Below are 20,554 nucleotides of genomic sequence, written 5' to 3'. Positions count from 1 at the left end.
ACTGTATGTTTTGAGGTATCTTATAAGGATCTTTTGACTCAGCCTGAGCCCCGAAGCTGATCCCAATCAGGGACCCCGACGTGGCCCCCAATCGGTAAGGGGTTTGGGCAAAGCTTTTGAAGCCCCCGGTGGTCGGGGATTCCCGCGAGTCGGGAGTCGGGCTGACAATTTGGAAAAACCAGTTTGCCGACGGGGAAAATCTGGTGTGTAACCACCTATTCGACAATAAAAAACCCACCTAGTAGGCAGTAGCAGGCTGTAATGAGGGCTGAGCTGCACCCTCAAGGCACCTCGGCTCCTGCCCCAGATGCCCAAACACCCCAATTCAGCCGGATTAGACACGTTGCACGGTCCTTTTTGCAGATCTATAGATAAATAGACCGGGACGGTGTTTGACCCATGGGTGAGAGACAGTTTTTGGCGGGGGCTCGGGGACCCGCCGGGGAACCCGCTCGGGGTTCGGGCAGCCAGTTTTTGGCAAAAAACCCCGATCAGGGACCCGAGAACAGGATTGGGGAGGCCTTCCACCCGCCAGGTCGAGGTCCGGGCAAGCTAGTCCCCGACAATTCCCCGTCGGGGCTCAGGCTGACTTTTGACCAATATTTTACATGCTGAGGCTTAAGATCATTCCCATAACAAATCTCGAGGTACAATTTGTTCACTGTAGGTAATGCCTTGAAAGTATGAGACATTGGTTGGTAAATCTCATTGATAGCTTTTGTGACCACTTTCTCTGCCTGTGGATCATATTGACATTGTCTTCTATAGGTGTATGACTATCATGAGATATGATATCCAAGCTTTGACTTATCTTGTTACTGTCTCCAACTTCAAGTAGGAACAAAGGACTAACAAGCAGGGTTGAAAAAAATACTTGTAATTGGGAGAATGTTCAACAAGATAGTTTTCAGATAAGAACCAATCATTTGTGAAATTTTCAGCTGTGATTCTTATCACATTACAATGAGCTTTTGATATATAGGCAGTCTGACTCTCTGGTTTTGACAAGACTATAACTGATTGCATCCGTTGTATCTGAAACCTCAAAACACAGGTGACACTGTGAAATTGAGGGATGAAGGCAGCCATGGCCATAAGCAAGCAGCTCAAAACCTGAGCATATGTATGAAATAAAACTGTGTCTTCAAATAGATTTTACATTACTCCAAAAAAACAAAGTACAGTTGATTTAAGCTGTTACTAGTCTGTTGCCACACACACATTCAAGACAATCTAAGCCATGCCAAGCATTTCTTGGCTGTGGCAAGAGCATAATTTGGACATTCAGGTTCATTATATTTTGGTGAGGTGTCACCAATGACCATATGCTGTTTTTGGAACAAGATCGCAAGTATTCCCTATGTGATGAAAAATTCCTGCTACGTAGTTTTTGCCCACACACTGGGCTCCGTTTAAATATATTCAGTGTATTTACACGAGGACCAAAAGACATGTGATCAGTGGTTCATCAATTTTTAAGAGGTATTAAATTCTTCACACTTAGCCGCAAAGTAATGTGAATCAAGCTTTAAGAGAAACAACACAAAGTCGGAGTAGCATAGGGACATGATAAAATGCATTGGTGGGCAAAGGAAGTGATAGAACAACTATGCAAACTGATCGATCAAAGTGGCTCTCATGCCTTCAATGGCTGATGTATCTTGTCCTTGCAGTTTAAAGGCAGCTTCAATCACAGATACTTCGGTAGCCGTTGTGTCTAGTCTGTATTCTCGAAGAAACGAAAGTAAGTTTGGCGTATCTTTTAAGAGGAGGGATATAAATACTTGCCCTGTAAATGCACACCAATCGTTAACTACCATTCCAGCTCCAATAACGTCGGAACCCCGATTGACTGTTCCAGCCTGTAGAATAGAATCAAGTAAGAATAGAATTAAGTAATTGACGTTTGGAATACAGATTTTAGCAAAAGGAGGAAGAAAACTGACAACCAGAGGAACTTGTAGCAAACTACTCAGTTCGTCTTGTGCTTGAATAGTTGTTTTTGGGTGTACTAATGCTCCTTGATTAGAAAGTGCACAATAAGATCCAACTAAAACGTTATTAGCTACCGTTTGTCTAAAAACTTCAACTTTGAGTACATCTGCAATAATCTCTTCTGTTTCACGGTCAATATCTGGACTTGAAGAATAAGACACCAAGAATCAGTTTCATTCGATGAAAATGGTTCAAATAGACAGAACGTACTGTACTAATGCAACATAATCGTTACAAGCAATTACATTTCCAAGCGCTGAAAGTCGTTCTTCTACCCGCTGCATTGCCACTGAATCAGGAAGAGAGTTTCGAAGATGTTGAAGTTCCTGATCTGTTGTAGTTGCAGGAACTAATAAACCATGTCGGTTACCTAGACATATATGTAAACGTAAGACATTGATGTGTAAGTTGTCAATTATTTTGTTCTTCGCGTTGATTTGAAAGCCAAGATCAACAGATGCTTACCACACGTCAAACGACCAATGATACGAGTTCCAGCGATAGTAGTGTGAATAACTGGAATCACTTCACTCAATTCAGATTCGAATGTGGAAAAGAAATTGGTAGAACCGGTTGAAAGTGATGCAAGGCAGTAAGAGTTTGTCAAAGTAGAAAACACGCCAATATCTGATGAGGCTTCGAATCGACAACGGACGGCCATCTTATTTTGATTTGAGTTGATGAGCTGAGTTTTGAATTGAGGTTTAAGTTGAAATGTCCTTTTGATGAATCTGGAGGTTGGTTGATGAAAAAAATGCCCATCGACCAAAAAAAGTGGGTGATCGGCTTACTGAATACAGTCTCGGGCTCCCGGGGTGACCTCTGAATATCCGAAACAGCTCGTCGACGGGGCCAAACTCGTTCAATCTGCAGCTGAAGTGGCATTCTCTCTCCCAAATTTTGTCTGCAACTCCAAGTTCAACACAAACGTTCATGGGGTGTTTCTCTATGCTTCGTAGGGCTTCTGGCTTCATTTTGTTGAGAGGTTCTTGCAAGCCTTTCGTTTGCGTTGCTCACTTATGAAAGATCCTTTCGAGTCCTCCTGATGACTCTTCGGCAAAACCTGTCGGGTCCGAAGTCAACGTTCTTTGTGAATGATCTCTTGGGGGCTCCAGACATACTTTTTGGACCTTCAGGACATACGGTAGAAAAGACGTTGCAGTGTTTCGATGGTTATGTGCCAAAAACGCATCACTTTTCCGTTGTACACTTTATATGATGCTCACAAGAATTTGGTCAAGGCCATATCCCACTGAAGAATGCAAGATGGACATCCTGACTCAGAAAGATCACATTGAACACATGCTTGAATGCATATAGGACACGTCATGAGAGTTGGATTTTTTTGTCTTATTATTTTTGCAACCTATTAGTACTCAACATTTCAGTACTCAAAGTTAACAGAGAGAAAGAGGTCAAAGTGAACGATAAGATAAAGAAAGACATCACTACGAATACCAATAGCTCAACTCAATACGAATGTCCAATCAAATCCCTCATGATTACCAAAACCAAAACCAAAAAAAAAACTTCCCGAGATTCAATTGAAGATGAAGATGAAAAAAATTACATTATATAATTCATTTTGATTTAGCAGAGACCATCACAGCATCAGATCCGATACCAACTAATCCAAAACTCTTAGCAGCGGCTAATTCATCAGCTTCTAATTTGGGTATCAAAGCTTCAGCTTCTTGAGCAGCAGTTACAGCAGCTGCAGCTGCAGCAGTTTGTGGGATCCCGGCTCCTGAATTTAACGCGGGAGCAGGTCCACAAGGGGTACCGAGATCGGTGATGAATTGGGTGGTGATCGCTTTGGTATCTTTGGTTGTTCCATTGATGTTGGGAGTTGGAATCGATCCTCTGGCTAAGAGTGATTCAAATGACCATTGGTATTGAGCTACTGGATCGGCTAAGACTGAGATCTTTGAATCTAATGCCCGAATAGACCAGAAACAGGATCCAGCGAACCAAGTCCAAGCACTACAAAAAAGGAAGAATCTATCAGTCCAAGATTTCGAACAAGACTGGTGATCAAGATCACTTACGTAAGTTGATAAGAATAATACTCTTTTTCGAATGTAGAATTTTGAATACCGGTTCTTAAACTCCATTCAGTAATAGCAGTAGGTACAGGGAAATTGATATATTTTGCAGCATCTGTACAAGTTTGATTAAAGATGTCTCTGGTATTATTTTGAGCTGGGAAATAACCAGGATAAGGATGATCTGTGAAGATCAAACTAGGTGGATCGGTTTGATGTGATTTAGCAAAATCGTACCAATATGAGAATTTATCTCCTTTGACGAATCCCTACAACAAGACAAAGGGGTTCTTTTTGTTAGAGAAGACTCCAATTCTGATTTTAAATGTGAATATGGAAAACGTACATCTGCAAACATCATGGCAGGTGCATTTGCACCAAGAGTTTGGATAGTTTTGTAAGTTCGCTCATAGTATGATCGAAGCATGGCGAGTTGTGAAGGAGTATAAGGTCTAGGTTCATTCACAGCTTCAATAGCACTGATGATACTAGCGTAAGGCGATTGTGCTAGCCAATCTACAACAGCTTTGACTGTTTGATCTGATCTAGCCTGTTGCAAAGGTTGCCAGAATGTAGGACTAGTAGTGTCTAAATACCAGAACGATTTACATCAGCACAAGATAATACGGGAAGGAGAGAAAAAATCCAACTCAACTCCTTCCAGATTGTTGTTCGCCATTTTGAGAGCCGGGTAATCCATGAAGATCGATGATGATGTACATATCACGAGCATAAGCGTATGAACAAAGTCTTTCAAAATGAGCCATTTGTCGTCCGGCTAAGTAAGGTTCAGAGCCAGTAGTAGGAATCCACATCTAATCCAAAACCAGGACCCCATAAGAAACTTCAACGTCCTGTGGCTTCTAGAAGGGACAAGACACACTTACCCAGAACGGAACGGGAACCCTGAAAGTATTGATACCTGCTTGATAAGCACGTTCGACATCCGCTTCTGTGACCCAAGTCGACCAATGTTCCTTTAGTTGAAAAGAAAGCGATGAAGAAGATCAGTTACTTTTCAAATGATGTGCGTTTCTCGATCGTTGTGTTCAACTCCGAAGGGACGGAGGAATCTGCAACAAAGAGATTGGACATTCGGAGCTCACTTCGAGAACGTCAACAGCTTTGGGACCGAGAGCAGTAGTGAAGTCCCATTCATCCCAACTATGAGGACCAGCATTATCAGTAAACCAGTCTTCATTCATCCATCTCTAAAAGTATTTCAAATTAGAAGCAAAAACAATCGATTAGCTTTCGAACATACTCATGCCGAAAGAGAGGTGTGAAACAGGATATTCTCAAACCCAAAAAAGGTAAAAACGAAAAACGAAAAACACACCTCAAGGATCAACCAATTTCCTAAATTAAGTCCGATCAACTTGTCATTAGAAAAGTTCCATTTCTTCTTAGGTGCCAACTTCAATGTACTAGTACTAGTAGAATTAGACAAGTTCTTGTTGGTTGAAGATGAAGATCGGGAGGATGCTCGGGTATTAGAATGATCCCGATTGAAAAGGACGACAACGACAGGGATGACAATCGCACAGAGTGCTAAGACAATGGCTATGCTGATCCAAGTCCATTTCTTGTTGGGTTTGGCGGCCTTCGTCGGTCTACCGTTGGGTTCTAGATTACTATATCGGTTTGACATTCTGAAGTATGACGAGTTATTCTTTGGTGATTCCTTGTCACTGCTCCAGGAGAGGGGAGGAGAGAATGGATCAAATGAAGACAGTTTGAAAATTAAAAGAAAAGGAGATGTCGAGAGCTGTTGACTGCGCAGGAGGCGAGTCTAGGAGTTAGAATTCACTGGAATGAATGTGTGGAAAAAATGAGTGGCGGTGGCTTGTCAATCGGAAAAAGGAGAAGTATATATCTTATTTTGTGACACGTAAAAGAGGGTGCTATAGTAACTTTATCTGATGGAACCGAAGGATTATCAACAATTTGCATGCTTATGTATGAGAAGGAAGATTACCAACTTGGTTTCACTGCCTTTGTGGTATGGGTGGTTGTTTTAGGCTATCGCTTGGATGATGATCAGGGAGTATGCAATACACTTGTGAGCTCAAGAGAAGAGAAAGATAAAGAAGTTGAGAAAGTAGTACAAAATCTTCAAGAGTTTGTTAAGAGTGGGATCTGGGAAAAAGTTTCTTTGAGCTTGAATGCCTTTATATAAATTTACCAACTCCCACGTCACCTCGCGAGGTAAGAGGCGAGCGTGGGACTTTGCTACATTTGATTTTTATAGCTGTATCGCATACCCCCCGTTTATTTTGACAAAGAAGCTTCGAAATTGCATCTGGAAATTTGAATAGAATTTGATAAACAAAGTTGATTGTTAATGATTGACCTTGTCGAGAATCGATGGATGCATCTTCACTGCACCAGGCACACCGGCAGCAACATCAATCTGAATCAACCAATGCGCTCCTATGCTCTCACAATATGGCATCCACGCTTCGTCTTCGCTTGAGCAGTGAGCTCTTACACTGTCCCAACTTCCCTCACTATTATGGGTTGTCTCGCTCGATCCACCCGTTACATCACCAGTTCTACAGGCTATCGGAGAAGCTCTCTACTTTTCGCCTATCGCTTTTAGATCGGGTCATACCTTCTCATCAATCTCTGGGTTGCCGGTTGTATATAGCCTTTTCCATCTCCATACATATCCATCCATGGCTACCATTTCACTTGGTCAATCCTTCACTGCATCCTTTCGATATGATATGAGAAAATCTTGCACGTTAATGTTGTCTCAAGGGCAAGATCATCACAGGTGCCTCAGTGACGACGCAGTAGAGATGAAGAGAATAACCATCCGACCTTCGAAGTACACAAAAGTATATTCTTCAAAGTTATATGGATAAGCAGCTTTTGAACTCCAATCTATGCCCTGCTTAGGATGCCAAGGATTGCGGAAAGCTTAACTTACTCAACCCGTAGTGTTCTAAATTCTACTCATGAGTCATGACACAGCAATCCACCCCGGCACCGTACATATTGCTCAACGTCGTGAGGGCGCTATGAAATCATAGGTGATTGCAGCAGATTGCAGCAGTTCTTTCAGCCAATCGGTAAATCCCTGCGATGGCAATCACACTCAGATGCTACACGCTGTAGTGCTAGAAAATGGTCCTGGGGAACTCAATCTGAGGTGATGTTATCTTTCTCGAGCTTCAATCCAGATGGTCCAAGTCATAGTGTACATACGATAAAGTTACCAGGTTGGGTTTCTCTTGAGCCTTGGCTCAGGATGAGCCCCGTCCCCCGAATGCCGGGCTTCGAGGCAGCCGTGAGCTAGATCTTTTTTCAAGCGTCAGAACGGCACCCGCACCCGGCAAACCCGACGAATTTTTCCAGCCATGGACCCAGAACGGCTCCCGGACCGAAAACCTCGACGGGTACATCGGGTGACGGGGCATTCCCGGGTAAACCCGGCAATCCGTCAGACAAACGCGGCTTGAGAAAAAAAAACAGATTTGAAAGAGGTCGAGCAACGCTTTTTCCACTTTGAGACAAGATATGACCAGGAAGAGCCGAGCTCAGGTGCTCAAAACCTCAAAGCAAGGGACTAGACCCACTTTGAGCTCATGTGACACAAAGTAAGATTAAACCACTTGAGAATTGACACTCAAGTTGATCAAGAGATTTTGAATCAAACAATCCACTACGTTTTCCAACCAACGACCCCATCATCCATTTTTTCACTGTACTGAATCTCAACATCAGCATTCTCGCATTGTTTAACAAAACATTCTTATTGGATATGTCAAACACCAGTTTTGTCTGGGATCACTTTGAGAAGTCTGAAGACGGCACCAATAGATGTACTGTTGTCAAAAAGAACGGGGAGATATGCAACTCAGCACTCGCAAAGGACAAGTCTTCAAGTACGAAGTCGATGATTGTTCACCTTAAAACCCAACACGGTATAATTGATCCAGCTAAGAAGGGAAAACACGCCAACATCGACGTACTAATGAAAACGGGGACACTTGAAGTTAATGTGTGTTTTGAACTGTATCACCACTTCTAAGAGCAAATGATCAGATACATATGAATTTTGTTTCTATAATCTCCAGGATAAACTCAACATCGAGAGTTTGAAGACTCATGTGGTGTATCTAGTGGCTGATGCGGACCTTCCCTTCTCAATTGTGGAGCGTCTGTCTTTCCTGAATCTCTTGAAGTTGTGTAATCCAAGCACCGAAGGAATGCAAGTGAAGCGTCATGCAATTGCCGCTCAAGCGCACAAGATTTTTGAACAAACTCAAGAATATGTTACAGAGGTGGAGTTGAAAAAGAGCGATTTTGTTTCTGTCACCACCGATGCTTGGACTTCACCAAACAACAAGGCTTTCATGGCCATCACAGTACATACAATCACAGAAGACTTTGTGAAGAAGGATTTCATTATTGGTCTTCCACAAATTACAGGTACAGTCGAGTTGAATTGTTTTGATTTTGGTCAAGATTCTGACCTGCAGCTGCTTGAAATCAGGTCAACATACCGGAGCCAAGTTCGGCTCGATCCTGGTGGAGTACTTGCAAAAGTATGGGATCACGAATTCATTATCGAGCATCACCGCTGACAATGCTTCAACCAACTCCACGATGGCTCGCTCGATTTCAGAACATCCAGATATCAACTTTGATCCGGAAACTCAACTGTTTGGGTGTATAGCCCACGTGCTGGATCTTGCTGCACGTGATGGTTTATCCCTCTTTGGGGTTATTGATGAAACCGAAGAGCAAGAGTTGTCCATGAATGCGATGGATATATCGAATCTTGTACAACCTCCTGATGGTTGTACAATAGATCTCTCCTCGATAACTCGTCGCATCCATGGATTAGTCGTGCATGTCCGATCTAGCCCTCAACAAGCTGAGGCCTTTGCAAACATCGTGAAAGCTATGCGATCACTTGGTGGACAAAAAGAACATGTCTTTGAGTCCGAGGCCGACCCGGAAATGCAAGATTTGTCACTTCAAGAGATTGTCAACGAACCTGAAGACCAAGAACCACCGACTCAGGCAGAAAAATCTAAAAAGACAGTGGTTGCCTTGATCATTGACGTCAAGACCCGTTGGAATTCAACGTACCTGATGTTCCTGCGTGTATTACGGCTCCGAAGCGCAGTTGTGAAATTTAGTGAGCGGCCTGATTGCAAAAAGTTCAATCTTTCCCAAATCGAATGGGACCAGCTCGAGCAGATGTGTAACTTCCTTGAGCCTCTTTGGGAAGCGACAAACCAAATGTGTCGGTCCAGATTCCCAACTATGCAGAAGATGATTCCAATGTACATCAGCGTCATGAAGGGTCTGAAGCGTGTAAGCTTCATTTCTCAATCATAATTTAGAGATATTCATGTTCAGGGATTTGATTCAATAGGTCGAACAAATGTACGACCACGATAAGCTTCTTCCCGCTGCTGCCAATATGATAAAGAAGCTGCATAAATACTTCAGTTTAATAATCAAGAAGCCAGCAGCCATCTGTGCCACTATTCTTGATCCTCGCATCAAGATGACCTACTTCGAGGTCAGTAGCTCAAATCCTTTTAAAATTTTCTCTCAAATTCAATACTTTGCTGACTCGTTTCAACTTTCAATCTTTCATTTGCAGAAAGAGGCTACAGCCGAATTCCTGGCTGAATACAACATCACACCCTTAATGTTGAAGGATACCCTCATACGTGAGAGCCGAAAATTTCGATCAGACAGCGAAAACTCATTCAACAACCCCAATCAACCAAGGAAACAATCTCGTTTAGACGAGGAGATTTACGGTGATCGTGCTGCTCAAGGTTCATTCACCAGCGAGCTGCACCGATACCTCGGAGAGATGACCGAGGACTACGATACTGAAGCTCTTGAGCACTGGAAACTCAGAGCTTTGGCTTTTCCGACCTTATCTCGCATGGCACGCTGCTACCTTGCAATCCCAGCCACCAGTGCCCCTTCTGAAAGTGTGTTCAGTAAGGCAAAAAAGGTCTTATCCCCTCAAAGAAGTCGCCTCGCCTGCTGTACAGTCAAGGTACTTGTTTGTCTCAAAGACTGGTATTGTGTCTTCAGACACTTGTACCATACTGTCAAATCTCTCCCTTCAAGGATCCTCCCTATCGTTGTTGATTAGCCAGCCTCTGTACACTTATGATTGTTGTTGTTTCTATTTCTTATCGCATCTCTCTTAATCAAAACATCTTGTTTTTACTTATTCTAGTGAGTCCTCAAAGTCAACCGCTATGACCATTCTCCTCGGGTTCCCCGAGGAGAATCGACTTTTTTCCCCTCTCAGAACGACCCCCCGGAACGACTGTCCCCCGGGGTATGGCCTTCCAATACTGCCTGGCTCGAACCCTGAGCCCGCCGGGACCTCCCGCGGGGATCCGAGATCCCCCGGGGCTCGGGGCTCATCCTGAGCCTTGGCCCAAAGTTTTCAATTGAGTCGCCATAGCTCAATTTGTACGTGACCTTTAGCATCCACTTATAGTGCGGTTTGAAAAGGTGTGATGGTCAGATTGCTCTGAACTGCTATCGGAGCCTATCGGAGCCTCACGACAATTGTAAGTGCTCGACTCAACACGTGATGACGGTTTTGGGGCGAGCCCTCTGAAAGCTCTTGTATGAGTTCAGAGTCCAGAGTAACCCTTAACGTCTCTTGCTAACCAGTGATCTGACTAAATTATATGCCCCCAAAACAGCAAAAAACCAGCAAATCAGCGAGGAGGAGAGCATCGGAGCCTTGGCGAAGCAAGGTGGAAAGTGCGGAAGGAGTGGAAACGGCGGAAAATACAGGGTGAGTACAGGGTACGTGCAGTCTATCCTCCAGTCAGCACATTCGTCTCAGCATCCGAAAGCAGAATGGTATTTGAAGCTATTACCAATGCGGATTAACCCAATCACAGTCTCATCCAGCAAAAAAATCAAGATGATGCTTCTCAAAAAAACAAGATCTCGCTATCCGGCTGGTCTCTTATCGTATTGATCTCCCTCACTGGCAAGTTCTCGACATGTCTGGCCAGATCCATATATCAACTCCACACAAATTGTACATCACGAATCGACATCGTCGAATCGTCCATCCCCTTCCATCACCTGTCGCTGGCCAGCTCACTGGACTGACCTGTCCAGAATGCCCCCTCACGTCGACTAGTCAGCTACGATACTGCCCGCCTCGGTTCCCAAACCCAGCAAATATCAACTGGAAGGTACGTTCCAATATCTATATCTTTCTTTTTTAGTAGTGTTGTTTGTTCTATGGCTAAAGCTTCTTACCTCTAGTGTTATCAACCCAACTCTCACCACGCCCACGGAAAAGGATATGTTCGAACTCTCAAAATCGAACACCTAATCAATGAAATTCGAGCTATCAACGCGGGAGCTCAACCACCTCCAGCTCCTGGAAGCCTCTCAGGGCTACTTAATGTCAGCAATGACGAACCCAATCACTTGAAGAAAACAACTACGAGTCAACTGTGCCCAGGGTATTTAGGGAGAACCGGGGCCACGCATCAGTCATCCAACAAGTCAAATATGAAGTGTAGCCTCCGGTTGTGTCTTTTGGTAAGGCCTTTTTGATCTCTTTTGTCTCAATTAAACAAATGAAGACAAGTATGACTGAATCACCGATGAAGTGCTGCCAAATGGTCCAACGAGTGCATGGTTTGACATGCAACTTCAAGGCCCACTTTTACACGGCTTTGTCTTCTGGAGATCAACATCGGTCAAGCCCTTCGATCAACAACTTTGTACCATTTCATTCGAATGTTTATAATCAAGGTCCCTCTCAACCCCTATCTCAACCATCGGTTTTGACTCAACGTCCCTACCAATCCCTAGCCGTACCAAGTGGGTCACAGCAACCAAAACCGAGGCAAATCCAGTCTGCCCAAGCCAATCGGGCAGTGACCTCCACCCTAACACCATCACAGCTATCCGAATACCATGAAAATCTTAAAGCAGTTGATCTTGTAGCCAAGAGTCGGGATGCTGCAAAAAGAGAGGCAGCACGCACGATTTGGATTGAGCTTTGGACTAAGGTGAGATTAGATGGTTACTCAATATGAATTCACTCGTACTGATTCACAGATGGTTTGTCCAACTTACAGCCTGGCTCTAGCACACTTATCAATGCAGAGGCACCCAATTGGCCCCTTTTTTCACTCCAAGAGTGTCAAATCATTCTCGATAAATGTAGGAAAGCGACGAGCAACACAGAAGACTGGGAGTCGGAGATTGAGGTGTGGAACATGGAACAATTCTGATGGGTATGTGCATCTTACTTTAACCACTTTCTTTCTGATCATCGTGATGAACAACACTGATTCATCAGACTTACCAATCCTAGGTTTCCCTAGCCCCTACTTGCACTTCGAAGTATCCTCCAATCCCGCGCAAAATACTGGTCCGACTGGAATCGATCTCCGATAGCAATTGTGTGGGCCTTTCCGAAGCAATCATAAAGATGACCACTGAGGGACCCTATGAGCCACTTACAACACCGGCTCGGTGCATCATTACAAACTCACCAAACCCGCCAAAAATCACCAGTTCAAGTTTGAAGTCACCTGTACCAGTACCAGCACGAGCACCGGCACCAGCACCAGCAGTCCGTAATCATCTTCAACTAGATGTGGAGACGTCTACGGAACCAGCCACCCCAGATAGTTTGCCCCTCCCTTCACCTCAAACGATATACTCAAAAGAAAACACGAACCGGTCCAAAGACTCCGAGATCTCTGATATCGAATGCATAGGATCCTCGGATTTGCATGTCAAGGTATGTGTAATATGCCTTTACCTCGTCGATTGTGAAATATTTGCTTATCACATCTGTCATTCAAATGTAGAATCATTGGGCCAAGAGTACTTGGCCCGATTCTAGGGTATTGCTCCGCCAAACCCTAAGATGGCATCAATCATATGACGGTGAAGGTAGTCCACGAGTTGCCTGGGTCAAGTTCTTTGGAGATATCTATGATTACGGTCATACCACGGTGTATCGAGTCAAGAAATGGATCAACCTGGTGGGAGCAGAGAAGTTGGACCTTGACACTCGCGCGAACCCTTCCCTTACCCTCATCGCAGCTCGGAAGAAGTATCAGCAAGAGTGGTTGGCCACAAAGACCAAGCGCAATGATCAAACAGTTCAACCAAAGCGAAAACGAGATCGTGAACATGTTCAACAGCAGGAATCGAAAAGAAGAAAGGTGGAAGTTGAGGACAACACGCGCTCTGATGTTCAATCGGACGGTGTGGTGATCAATTTATGGGATCAATTAAAAAATTCACAATTACCAGTTTACCAGTTTATTAGCAGGATTCAGCAGGAAAGAAAATTCGAAATGGAGGTTTTTGATCAATTGAAGCTCTTGTAGGCTTATGTATTGGTCATTAGGTCAACATTACATCATTTTATTTCACATTATATATTAAGATCATTATAGTTTACTTACAAATTTATTACAAAAAGAAAGAAAGAAAAACATAAGAAAAATTCGAAATTATAGGTATAAAGGTTGGAAAATGGTTTTTAGGTTAGTAAAAATAAAGTTATGGGTATTATGAGGTTAGAATATGAAAGAACAACATTATATGATACTATGACAATTTTAATCTTCAAGGTTGATAAGTAGAAACAGAAGTTATTAGGAAAAAAGCACTTTTTCGAAGTTGGTAAACAAGAGGTACACGTGTAGTTTGGTTGTGTAATAGTGGTAGTGATGGAATTTAAGGTTGCCAAGAGGATTTTCCGGGATTTTTAAGGCTATAGATGATGATGTCATATTACATGAGCAAGAAAAAGATAGTAGTAGCTGTGAAAAGTGAAGAAAATGGGTGAAATTCGTGGAAAATGGAGGTTTTCAGCTAATTACATATGTCAAATGACGTCAGAATAGGTTGGTAGATGGCTCATTCAACGCAGAAGAGTGGATTACATAATGTACAAGCTTTAAATCATTAGTAACGGAGGTGTGTGTAAAAAGTTATAAGGCAAATAAAGAATTGGTGTGAATCTCGAATTTACAGTCACAAGTCATATGTAACACTAAAAACCTTAACTTCACAACTCAATATCTTACTCATCACTCATCAGAAGTAGGTCATGTAGGTGTCAGAAATGATCAGTAACACGTGGGCTACAAGATGCACTTTAGTAATCAAAAATTGGAGCACATCTGAAAAAATTCGTAATCTCAAAAATTGGTTTTCAGCTAGTTTACAAGGAAAAAATCACCTGTATTCATCATAAGAAGTGCTGTACATCATATTATTGCGTCATTGATCACTTTTAGCTGTGAAAATTACATCATTTATTAGTAACAAAACCATTACATTGCGTCATCATAGGGTTTTTAGGGAATTTTGGGCGGATTTGATTGGTTTTGAGGCTGTTGACCATTGTAAAAGTTCTAGTACATTGTTATATATACTTTGAGAGGGTTTTGGGACTGTTGTTCCCCTTTTTTTTTCTTTATCATTTACGCCATTATTATTTTGTTTATCATCATAAACTTATTTTAATAGTACCTGTTCACTTAAATACGCCCTTTATTACAGTTATAAAGAGAAATTTACTTTAGTTTTATAGTCATAAAGACTTATTGGGAATAATATCAATCAGATATTGCTTATTTTTTTTCAGTTATCAATTGGGAATAACACTATAGCAGTGTTGATAGTAATACAAAGTGTGCTTTTGAAGTTAAAATTACGTGTGAAGTTATATTTCTCTGGTGCCTTATCAGTACTCAATACAACAGAGCTCTTTCTGATTGTGTTGTTTTAGAAGAGCAGTCCTTAGACAACTTCTACTAGTCATTTTATTAGTAGATTATCCTCTTCCAGCTCTGTATAACCCTTGTTGGGTTATAAGTTCTACAACGGTGACTCTGATGTTCAGATTGTGAACAATTGAATTGTGTCCTTCATGATTTCACTTTTCTTCCATTTGATTACGCTATCGATCTTTCAATCTTTGTAATTAGTGTCCCACTGGTTACATGTATGTGTTAACTTGAGGTTCAAAAATCGAACAACTATTGATCAAGAAATGTTAACAAACTTGCAAATGAAAGCTGGCATTGGTTACTATCCTAGACTTTGATGATAACACATCAAGAGACCCAAATGATATTCATTGAAAAGAATATTGAAACATCATATGATCAAGATGATCAAATTCTCGAAAGACATCGATAACACAAAAGAGATCGATAACAAAAGAGATAGTTATCGAAAGAGATTGTGATCGAAAGGGATTATGTCTCTAGAGATTGTTATTGAAAGAGATCGTGATCGAAAGGGATTATGATCTCTAGAGATTGTTATCGAAAGAGATCAAATATGTAAATAAACAACCAAGTTGAAATTTTTGACATTAAAGTAAAACATATGAACCGCCACTATAACTTTCACGTTATCAAAAAGTGATAGTACCAATATGTACTATGTTTTTCCTTTTCGATAATTTTTCACATATCCAGATGTTATGAAGCCGAACCATTTCATCCAGGAAGAAGTTGAATTCAACCGCGGTCATGTTTCGACAGATGGAGGCAAAACCTCCGTACCATATATTAGCAATTTCAGCAGCTGATGAGTTGAATATCCAAGCACCGTCCTTTTTCAACTGAGGATAGAGATTGGGATCCGTCCATTTCCTACAAAAGCAGTCATTTTCTTTGTGAGATTTGAAATGGAACGCATCAACAGCCACGATGCTTTCAGTGAATTGATCACGCTCTTCAGCAGCAGACTTGTATATATGTGCTAATAACTTGCACGCATTATCGTATAAAATGACTTCAGGCATGCGGGTTGGGAAGGTATCTAGAAGGAAAAGCTGAGAATGAGATGTTTATCAGTGACTTACTCTGATTCAAAGTTGAATTGAAGCAAAAAATCTCTACTTTAACGGCACTTGGTGACTCCGAATTAAACATCGTTTGGCGGGCAAGTATGACACCACAAGGAGCCACCACAAGTTGATCATTGTGAGTTCGTGCTCTTGAAAGGGTTGGTTTTTTGGTACTGCCCTCTTCGCCGGATCTTTGGCTTTCTTCAACTCGGTCTGATTCATCGGCTTGCTGCAATGATTCCAAATCTTGAATTTCACCAGACTCGTCTTCCAGATGGACAGAGGGATCCAAGTTGAGGTTTGAACCTGGTCGATTTAACATAGAGTGAAGCTGGAAGTTTGAATTAACTCGAGTGGAAAAAGTTTTGGCAGCCTCTTGGTGAGATTGAAGGCCACATGTCCTCTTATTTGCAAGCGCTGGTTGGGTGCAAGGCTGAGCCTGGCAAAAACCTTCAAGAAGCGGCTCATGAAAACTACAGTAGCGATTTCAAACTGTATCTAAAGTCCTTCGACAAGGGCCATCTGGTGCTGGGTGGCCGAAATCTTTGGCCAACATTTCCAGCTGAGATGCAGAAGCACTGCATCTCCAGTGGCCGATGGTCAAACCATCGGTCACAACAGCACAAACAACTGAACTCGCGAAATAAAATTATATGAATCAGCTTCTTGTTTAGAGCAGTTACTGATCATTGTACCATACCTGAGTGTTTGTTGTACTCTTCGGAATAAGTGATACATGTACAAAGACTGCAAGCATGATTCTTGTGGGCAGTCCCTTCCGCGGCTATCCAGGAGGTACATTCTTTCTTCGCCTCGTTGTAACGGACACGGTCTAGTCCGGAATCTGGGACCACGAGCACTTTACTCCTTGAAGAGTAATTGAAAAGCAATGTATCAATGCCCATTCCGTCTTTGCAAACTTCGGCAGACATTCGAGGAAAGAAGGCCTGCTGGGAAGTGAACAACGGAGGGGTGTGGGACCCCATGAAGGTTGAGTTGTACAAATTGACAATGCTGAACACCAAACACCTGAAAAATTAAACTGAAATGAGAATCAAGTGTTTTTGAGCTTAGACACAAAATAATCTTACCGTTGTAGCATTTGGCTCATCTTGAAATGATGTGCCAAGCGGTGAGTCATGAAGTAATGCGTATGAACTTGGAAGACTTCGGGGTTCCTGCCTTCAGATGTTGTATAGAACGTTCGTTCTTCATTGTAAATTGAATAGCTGACGTGATAACTCGTCCTGCAAGCTGGCAGAGGATCAAGTATATTAAACATCTGTCATCTGTCTGCCAGTCGCATATTGATGATGGTGCGCTTACGTTGACAGTAGAGGTAAAAGTGTTCAATCGTATGGCATCCATCAACGTCGTATAGGTATCCGAACAATGACTTCGCTCGCATAGGTCGCGTCCTTGAGCACTTTGGGCAGTGTTCAAAAGGGGGGTATAGCGATTGTTCCACTATGCGGATGGGTAGCCGACCATCATCGAGTTCGGGCATTATGCCATGAGATTTGACATGGTATTGTGCATTGATGAAACACTCTTTCAATATGCAGAAAGAAGCCTCCCATAAGACCTCCAAACGGTTATGGATGGACGAGGGAAGACTCGCGGCGAGGTATCGTATAGGCCTTCGGTTTGTAGTGAGCTCAAGAGACTGCTCACACCGCACGACCACGTCGGCGGCGACACATAAGAACTTGACAAAGTCTTGCACAGTGAGTGTCGACATGATGTTGTTGTCATACGCATCAAGAATGGAGATGAGGTCTTTTAAAAACATTGATTGGTTTCTCAAGAATCGAGATGGTCTGGTTCAAGAATCGAGATGGTCTGGTTCCCTACGTCTTTGATTCATGTGGTATAGGCAACATGGTTTTTTTATTTTCAACGACCATCGTTCGTTCTACATTGTACTGAGGATGAAACAAAACAAACGAAATCGAGCGCAGCCACCTTCCCGAATTGGACGGTGCTCTTCGAGAGCTCTCTGTACAATCTGTATGCACTATTCCGCACTTTCCACTTCCGCACCAATTTTTCCGCCCCTCGCTCAGGCTCCAATTCTTTGGCGAGGAGTTTGGGCCACGAATTCTTCCTTCCGATGGGTTCCAAATGTACACGACAGAACTGATTTCTTCGCTTTTTTTCCATAATAGGGACTGGGCGAGGTTTCGACCGACAGAGGATTTAGCCACCTCAATAAGCGCATGAATCCCCTGGAAGTCGACCGAAGCGATTTATGCAAACAGGAGGTGTCAGGATTACTCCTACAAGCCCAAGAGACCCGACTGTCAGATGATTTCACCAAAACCAGAGCGAGAGCAACCTGTGAAAGGTATATCAGGCTATCCAGAAGTGTTCTGCCATAGGCTTTTGGCTGAGGTGGGGGGGGAAATTTTGAATAGACAGCTCGTCTTAGGGAGGGTCATGCCTGTGCGCCACCCTATTTTTTTTAGTGCCATAAAGCTTACTAAAAAAAATAAGGAAATTTCATATTGATTGAACAGTGGCTTAGCTGTTTGCAACTCGCTTTCAACTACGGTTGAATTGCAATTTTGCAGAGCTTCGCCCAGTCCCTAATTTCCAAGGAATGTGGGGTGAAGGGGGCGGGCAAGAATCTTAACACTCATGAATGTGTGGGCCTCCATGTGGGCATCTGTGAATCAGCGGAAGACCATGAGTGGTTGCAAAAATAAAGGTGACAAATTTCACTCACCTGTCCCATCTTCGACCCGGGGCCAATTCACAACATTTGGACAAATTCTTGATTCTGTTTTTGTTACGTTAAGACTGCAGCTGACTCCAGTGACTCAAGTGGAATCTGGCATATTCCAATTGAGCTTTCCCGAGCCTCAAGGGCTTTTCCTGCTTGTGTTGCCGGCTCAAATGAACATTACCATCAAACTTAACCAAGTCCCTCGCCAAAGGTCCGGGGCTTGGGCGAGGTTAACAATGGTATAATCCGCGCACTTTAGAAACTTTTGTACCCAATCGTCTTTACTTTCCATGTGAATATGACTTGAAAATCTTATTGAGACTAAACACCGTTTGTCATTACCCATACGGAGGTCATAATAGTAACGAGCCTCAAAATAATTAATGATCTGATTAAACAAAACTGTAGAGTATAGTTGTACAAAAATTAGAGAAAGCTATCGTAAAGGTGATATTTCCTGATGCCAAAAGTGACAGATCACTTTGAAAAATATACATATTGATGTTGGAGAAGTCTTCCTCTTTGAAATTTTAACGTAACAAATTCCTCAGTCTTGGAAAAAAAGTGTCATAATCTGAACCCTTGAAGAGAAAAACATGTGACCTTTTTGGAATGTATCCACATCTTTTGTTATGGTGAGTCGGGAACGCGTGTCGAAAATTGTGAGGTAGAATTGCTCGGGATTTATAAGATATATTTGGTGTCCTAGATGATCAACTTGATATGATACGAAAATTTTTGCTTGCATGCGCTAAAGATTGCTTGTGTCTATTCTTGAGGGATTGAATATAAATTTAAATTGAAGTCGAAGTGTATCATCATTCTACGTGGTGTAGTCTGACCACCAATGTATTGGGTGGATTCCATAACGATCTAATCCGTTTAAGTTGATTTGAGGCTCTTCGAATTCGAGCAACAAAACCTGGAAAACTAACATACATGAAGGAACCATCAGGTTTTGCTCGTTACGTCCGTTCTATCAAAAGGAAGGCAAAACATCTCGAAATAAAACTCTTACCAGTTTTCCATCATTTGAACCACACTTTGAAATCTTCTACCGGTTCTGACTGATTTAAATTCTTTGATAGTCGATTCACCTAAATCAATATCGATGAACAATGAATTGTTTTCTTCATTTGTAAGAACTTGTTTTGATACGATTTCAAATCCATCAGGTAAACGTTCGAATCTTGAAGATCTCCAAATTTCTGGCATCTTTGGACTTCCATGGGTGAATCTCACTCCGAAGAGTGCAGGTATAAGGAAGTATGAGAGTCGCATGTTGTTGTCAGAAGGGTATATCAAAATGAGCTGCGGAGGGAGAGAAGGTGTCAATCAGTACACCCGGCCTACGGCGCGTACGGGAGGCAGAAAACTATTTTGAGGATTCCGGATTGGCCGACGAAGGCTTTCGGGAAGCAACAAGGGTTTCAAGCCTCAGAGTACTTTCATCTTGACTCGTTTTGAACTCCAGAATGGGCATCTCATACTCTTCATCAAGACTGCTCGCAGCTTATCATCAACGGATCAGGTGCCAGCGTACGGTCAATTAAAAGTTTAATCATCATGTACAATGTAATTTTAATTTTTAGTCGAGGCTCATTGTACTGATATTCTTACAAGGTCTACAAGCTCAACGCTATCAGCGAAAGTGAATGGAAAAGTTTTATCGATCGAGGATGGATGGCGTGTCAAACAAATATCACTACTGATGGCCAAATCCTTTGAAACATATCGAGATGAAACCGATTTAAAAATATGTTTTGGAATGGCTTGTTTTGGGACTACATATACGCTTTTGTGAATGAGATTGGAAGAGAAAATTAAAGCCCCAATGGGAAAGCAAAGTCTATTACAAAAGTTATACACACAGGGAATCATAGGCAAGATGCCCAGAAAGAGGGGTCCCGCAGTTGGGGA

General features: G+C 42.4%; 6 protein-coding genes across 6 annotated transcripts; 2 read left to right on the top strand and 4 right to left on the bottom strand.

The window, feature by feature from the left end:
* Positions 1–1,607: 1,607 nt before the first annotated feature.
* On the bottom strand, positions 1,608–2,656 carry MELLADRAFT_37140 (uncharacterized protein; the record flags this gene model as incomplete). Its single annotated transcript, XM_007411652.1, has 4 exons — positions 1,608–1,862; positions 1,947–2,139; positions 2,206–2,365; positions 2,461–2,656. 4 exons carry the CDS (start codon positions 2,654–2,656, stop codon positions 1,608–1,610), a joined length of 804 nt encoding a protein of 267 aa, XP_007411714.1.
* A 658-nt stretch (positions 2,657–3,314) lies between these two features.
* MELLADRAFT_78224 (family 5 glycoside hydrolase) lies at positions 3,315–6,233 on the bottom strand (the record flags this gene model as incomplete). The annotated part of the gene is made up of 8 exons (XM_007411651.1): positions 3,315–3,978; positions 4,044–4,309; positions 4,387–4,628; positions 4,696–4,855; positions 4,928–5,017; positions 5,147–5,251; positions 5,380–5,959; positions 6,023–6,233. The coding sequence occupies 7 exons, from the start codon at positions 5,689–5,691 to the stop codon at positions 3,576–3,578; spliced, it is 1,578 nt and encodes a 525-aa protein (XP_007411713.1).
* Positions 6,234–7,697: 1,464 nt separating this feature from the next.
* MELLADRAFT_56538 (uncharacterized protein) lies at positions 7,698–8,388 on the top strand (the record flags this gene model as incomplete). The annotated part of the gene is made up of 1 exon (XM_007411680.1): positions 7,698–8,388. The coding sequence occupies one exon, from the start codon at positions 7,810–7,812 to the stop codon at positions 8,077–8,079; it is 270 nt and encodes an 89-aa protein (XP_007411742.1).
* A 2,344-nt stretch (positions 8,389–10,732) lies between these two features.
* MELLADRAFT_88424 (uncharacterized protein) lies at positions 10,733–12,930 on the top strand (the record flags this gene model as incomplete). The annotated part of the gene is made up of 8 exons (XM_007411681.1): positions 10,733–10,842; positions 10,894–10,910; positions 11,049–11,254; positions 11,328–11,609; positions 11,654–12,085; positions 12,155–12,286; positions 12,424–12,825; positions 12,913–12,930. The coding sequence occupies 8 exons, from the start codon at positions 10,733–10,735 to the stop codon at positions 12,928–12,930; spliced, it is 1,599 nt and encodes a 532-aa protein (XP_007411743.1).
* Positions 12,931–15,818: 2,888 nt separating this feature from the next.
* Positions 15,819–17,609, bottom strand: MELLADRAFT_88423 (uncharacterized protein; the record flags this gene model as incomplete). Its single annotated transcript, XM_007411650.1, has 7 exons — positions 15,819–15,878; positions 15,959–16,345; positions 16,400–16,536; positions 16,607–16,920; positions 16,998–17,160; positions 17,233–17,522; positions 17,581–17,609. 7 exons carry the CDS (start codon positions 17,607–17,609, stop codon positions 15,819–15,821), a joined length of 1,380 nt encoding a protein of 459 aa, XP_007411712.1.
* Positions 17,610–19,452: 1,843 nt separating this feature from the next.
* On the bottom strand, positions 19,453–19,915 carry MELLADRAFT_108011 (uncharacterized protein; the record flags this gene model as incomplete). The annotated part of the gene is made up of 2 exons (XM_007411649.1): positions 19,453–19,564; positions 19,653–19,915. 2 exons carry the CDS (start codon positions 19,913–19,915, stop codon positions 19,453–19,455), a joined length of 375 nt encoding a protein of 124 aa, XP_007411711.1.
* Between the last annotated feature and the right edge of the window lie 639 nt (positions 19,916–20,554).

Source organism: Melampsora larici-populina (genome assembly GCF_000204055.1).
Source record: "Melampsora larici-populina 98AG31 unplaced genomic scaffold MELLAscaffold_26, whole genome shotgun sequence".
Lineage (NCBI taxonomy): Eukaryota > Fungi > Basidiomycota > Pucciniomycetes > Pucciniales > Melampsoraceae > Melampsora > Melampsora laricis-populina.
The sequence above is the reverse complement of the archived record's forward strand: the minus strand, read 5'-3'. Positions and strand labels throughout refer to the sequence as shown.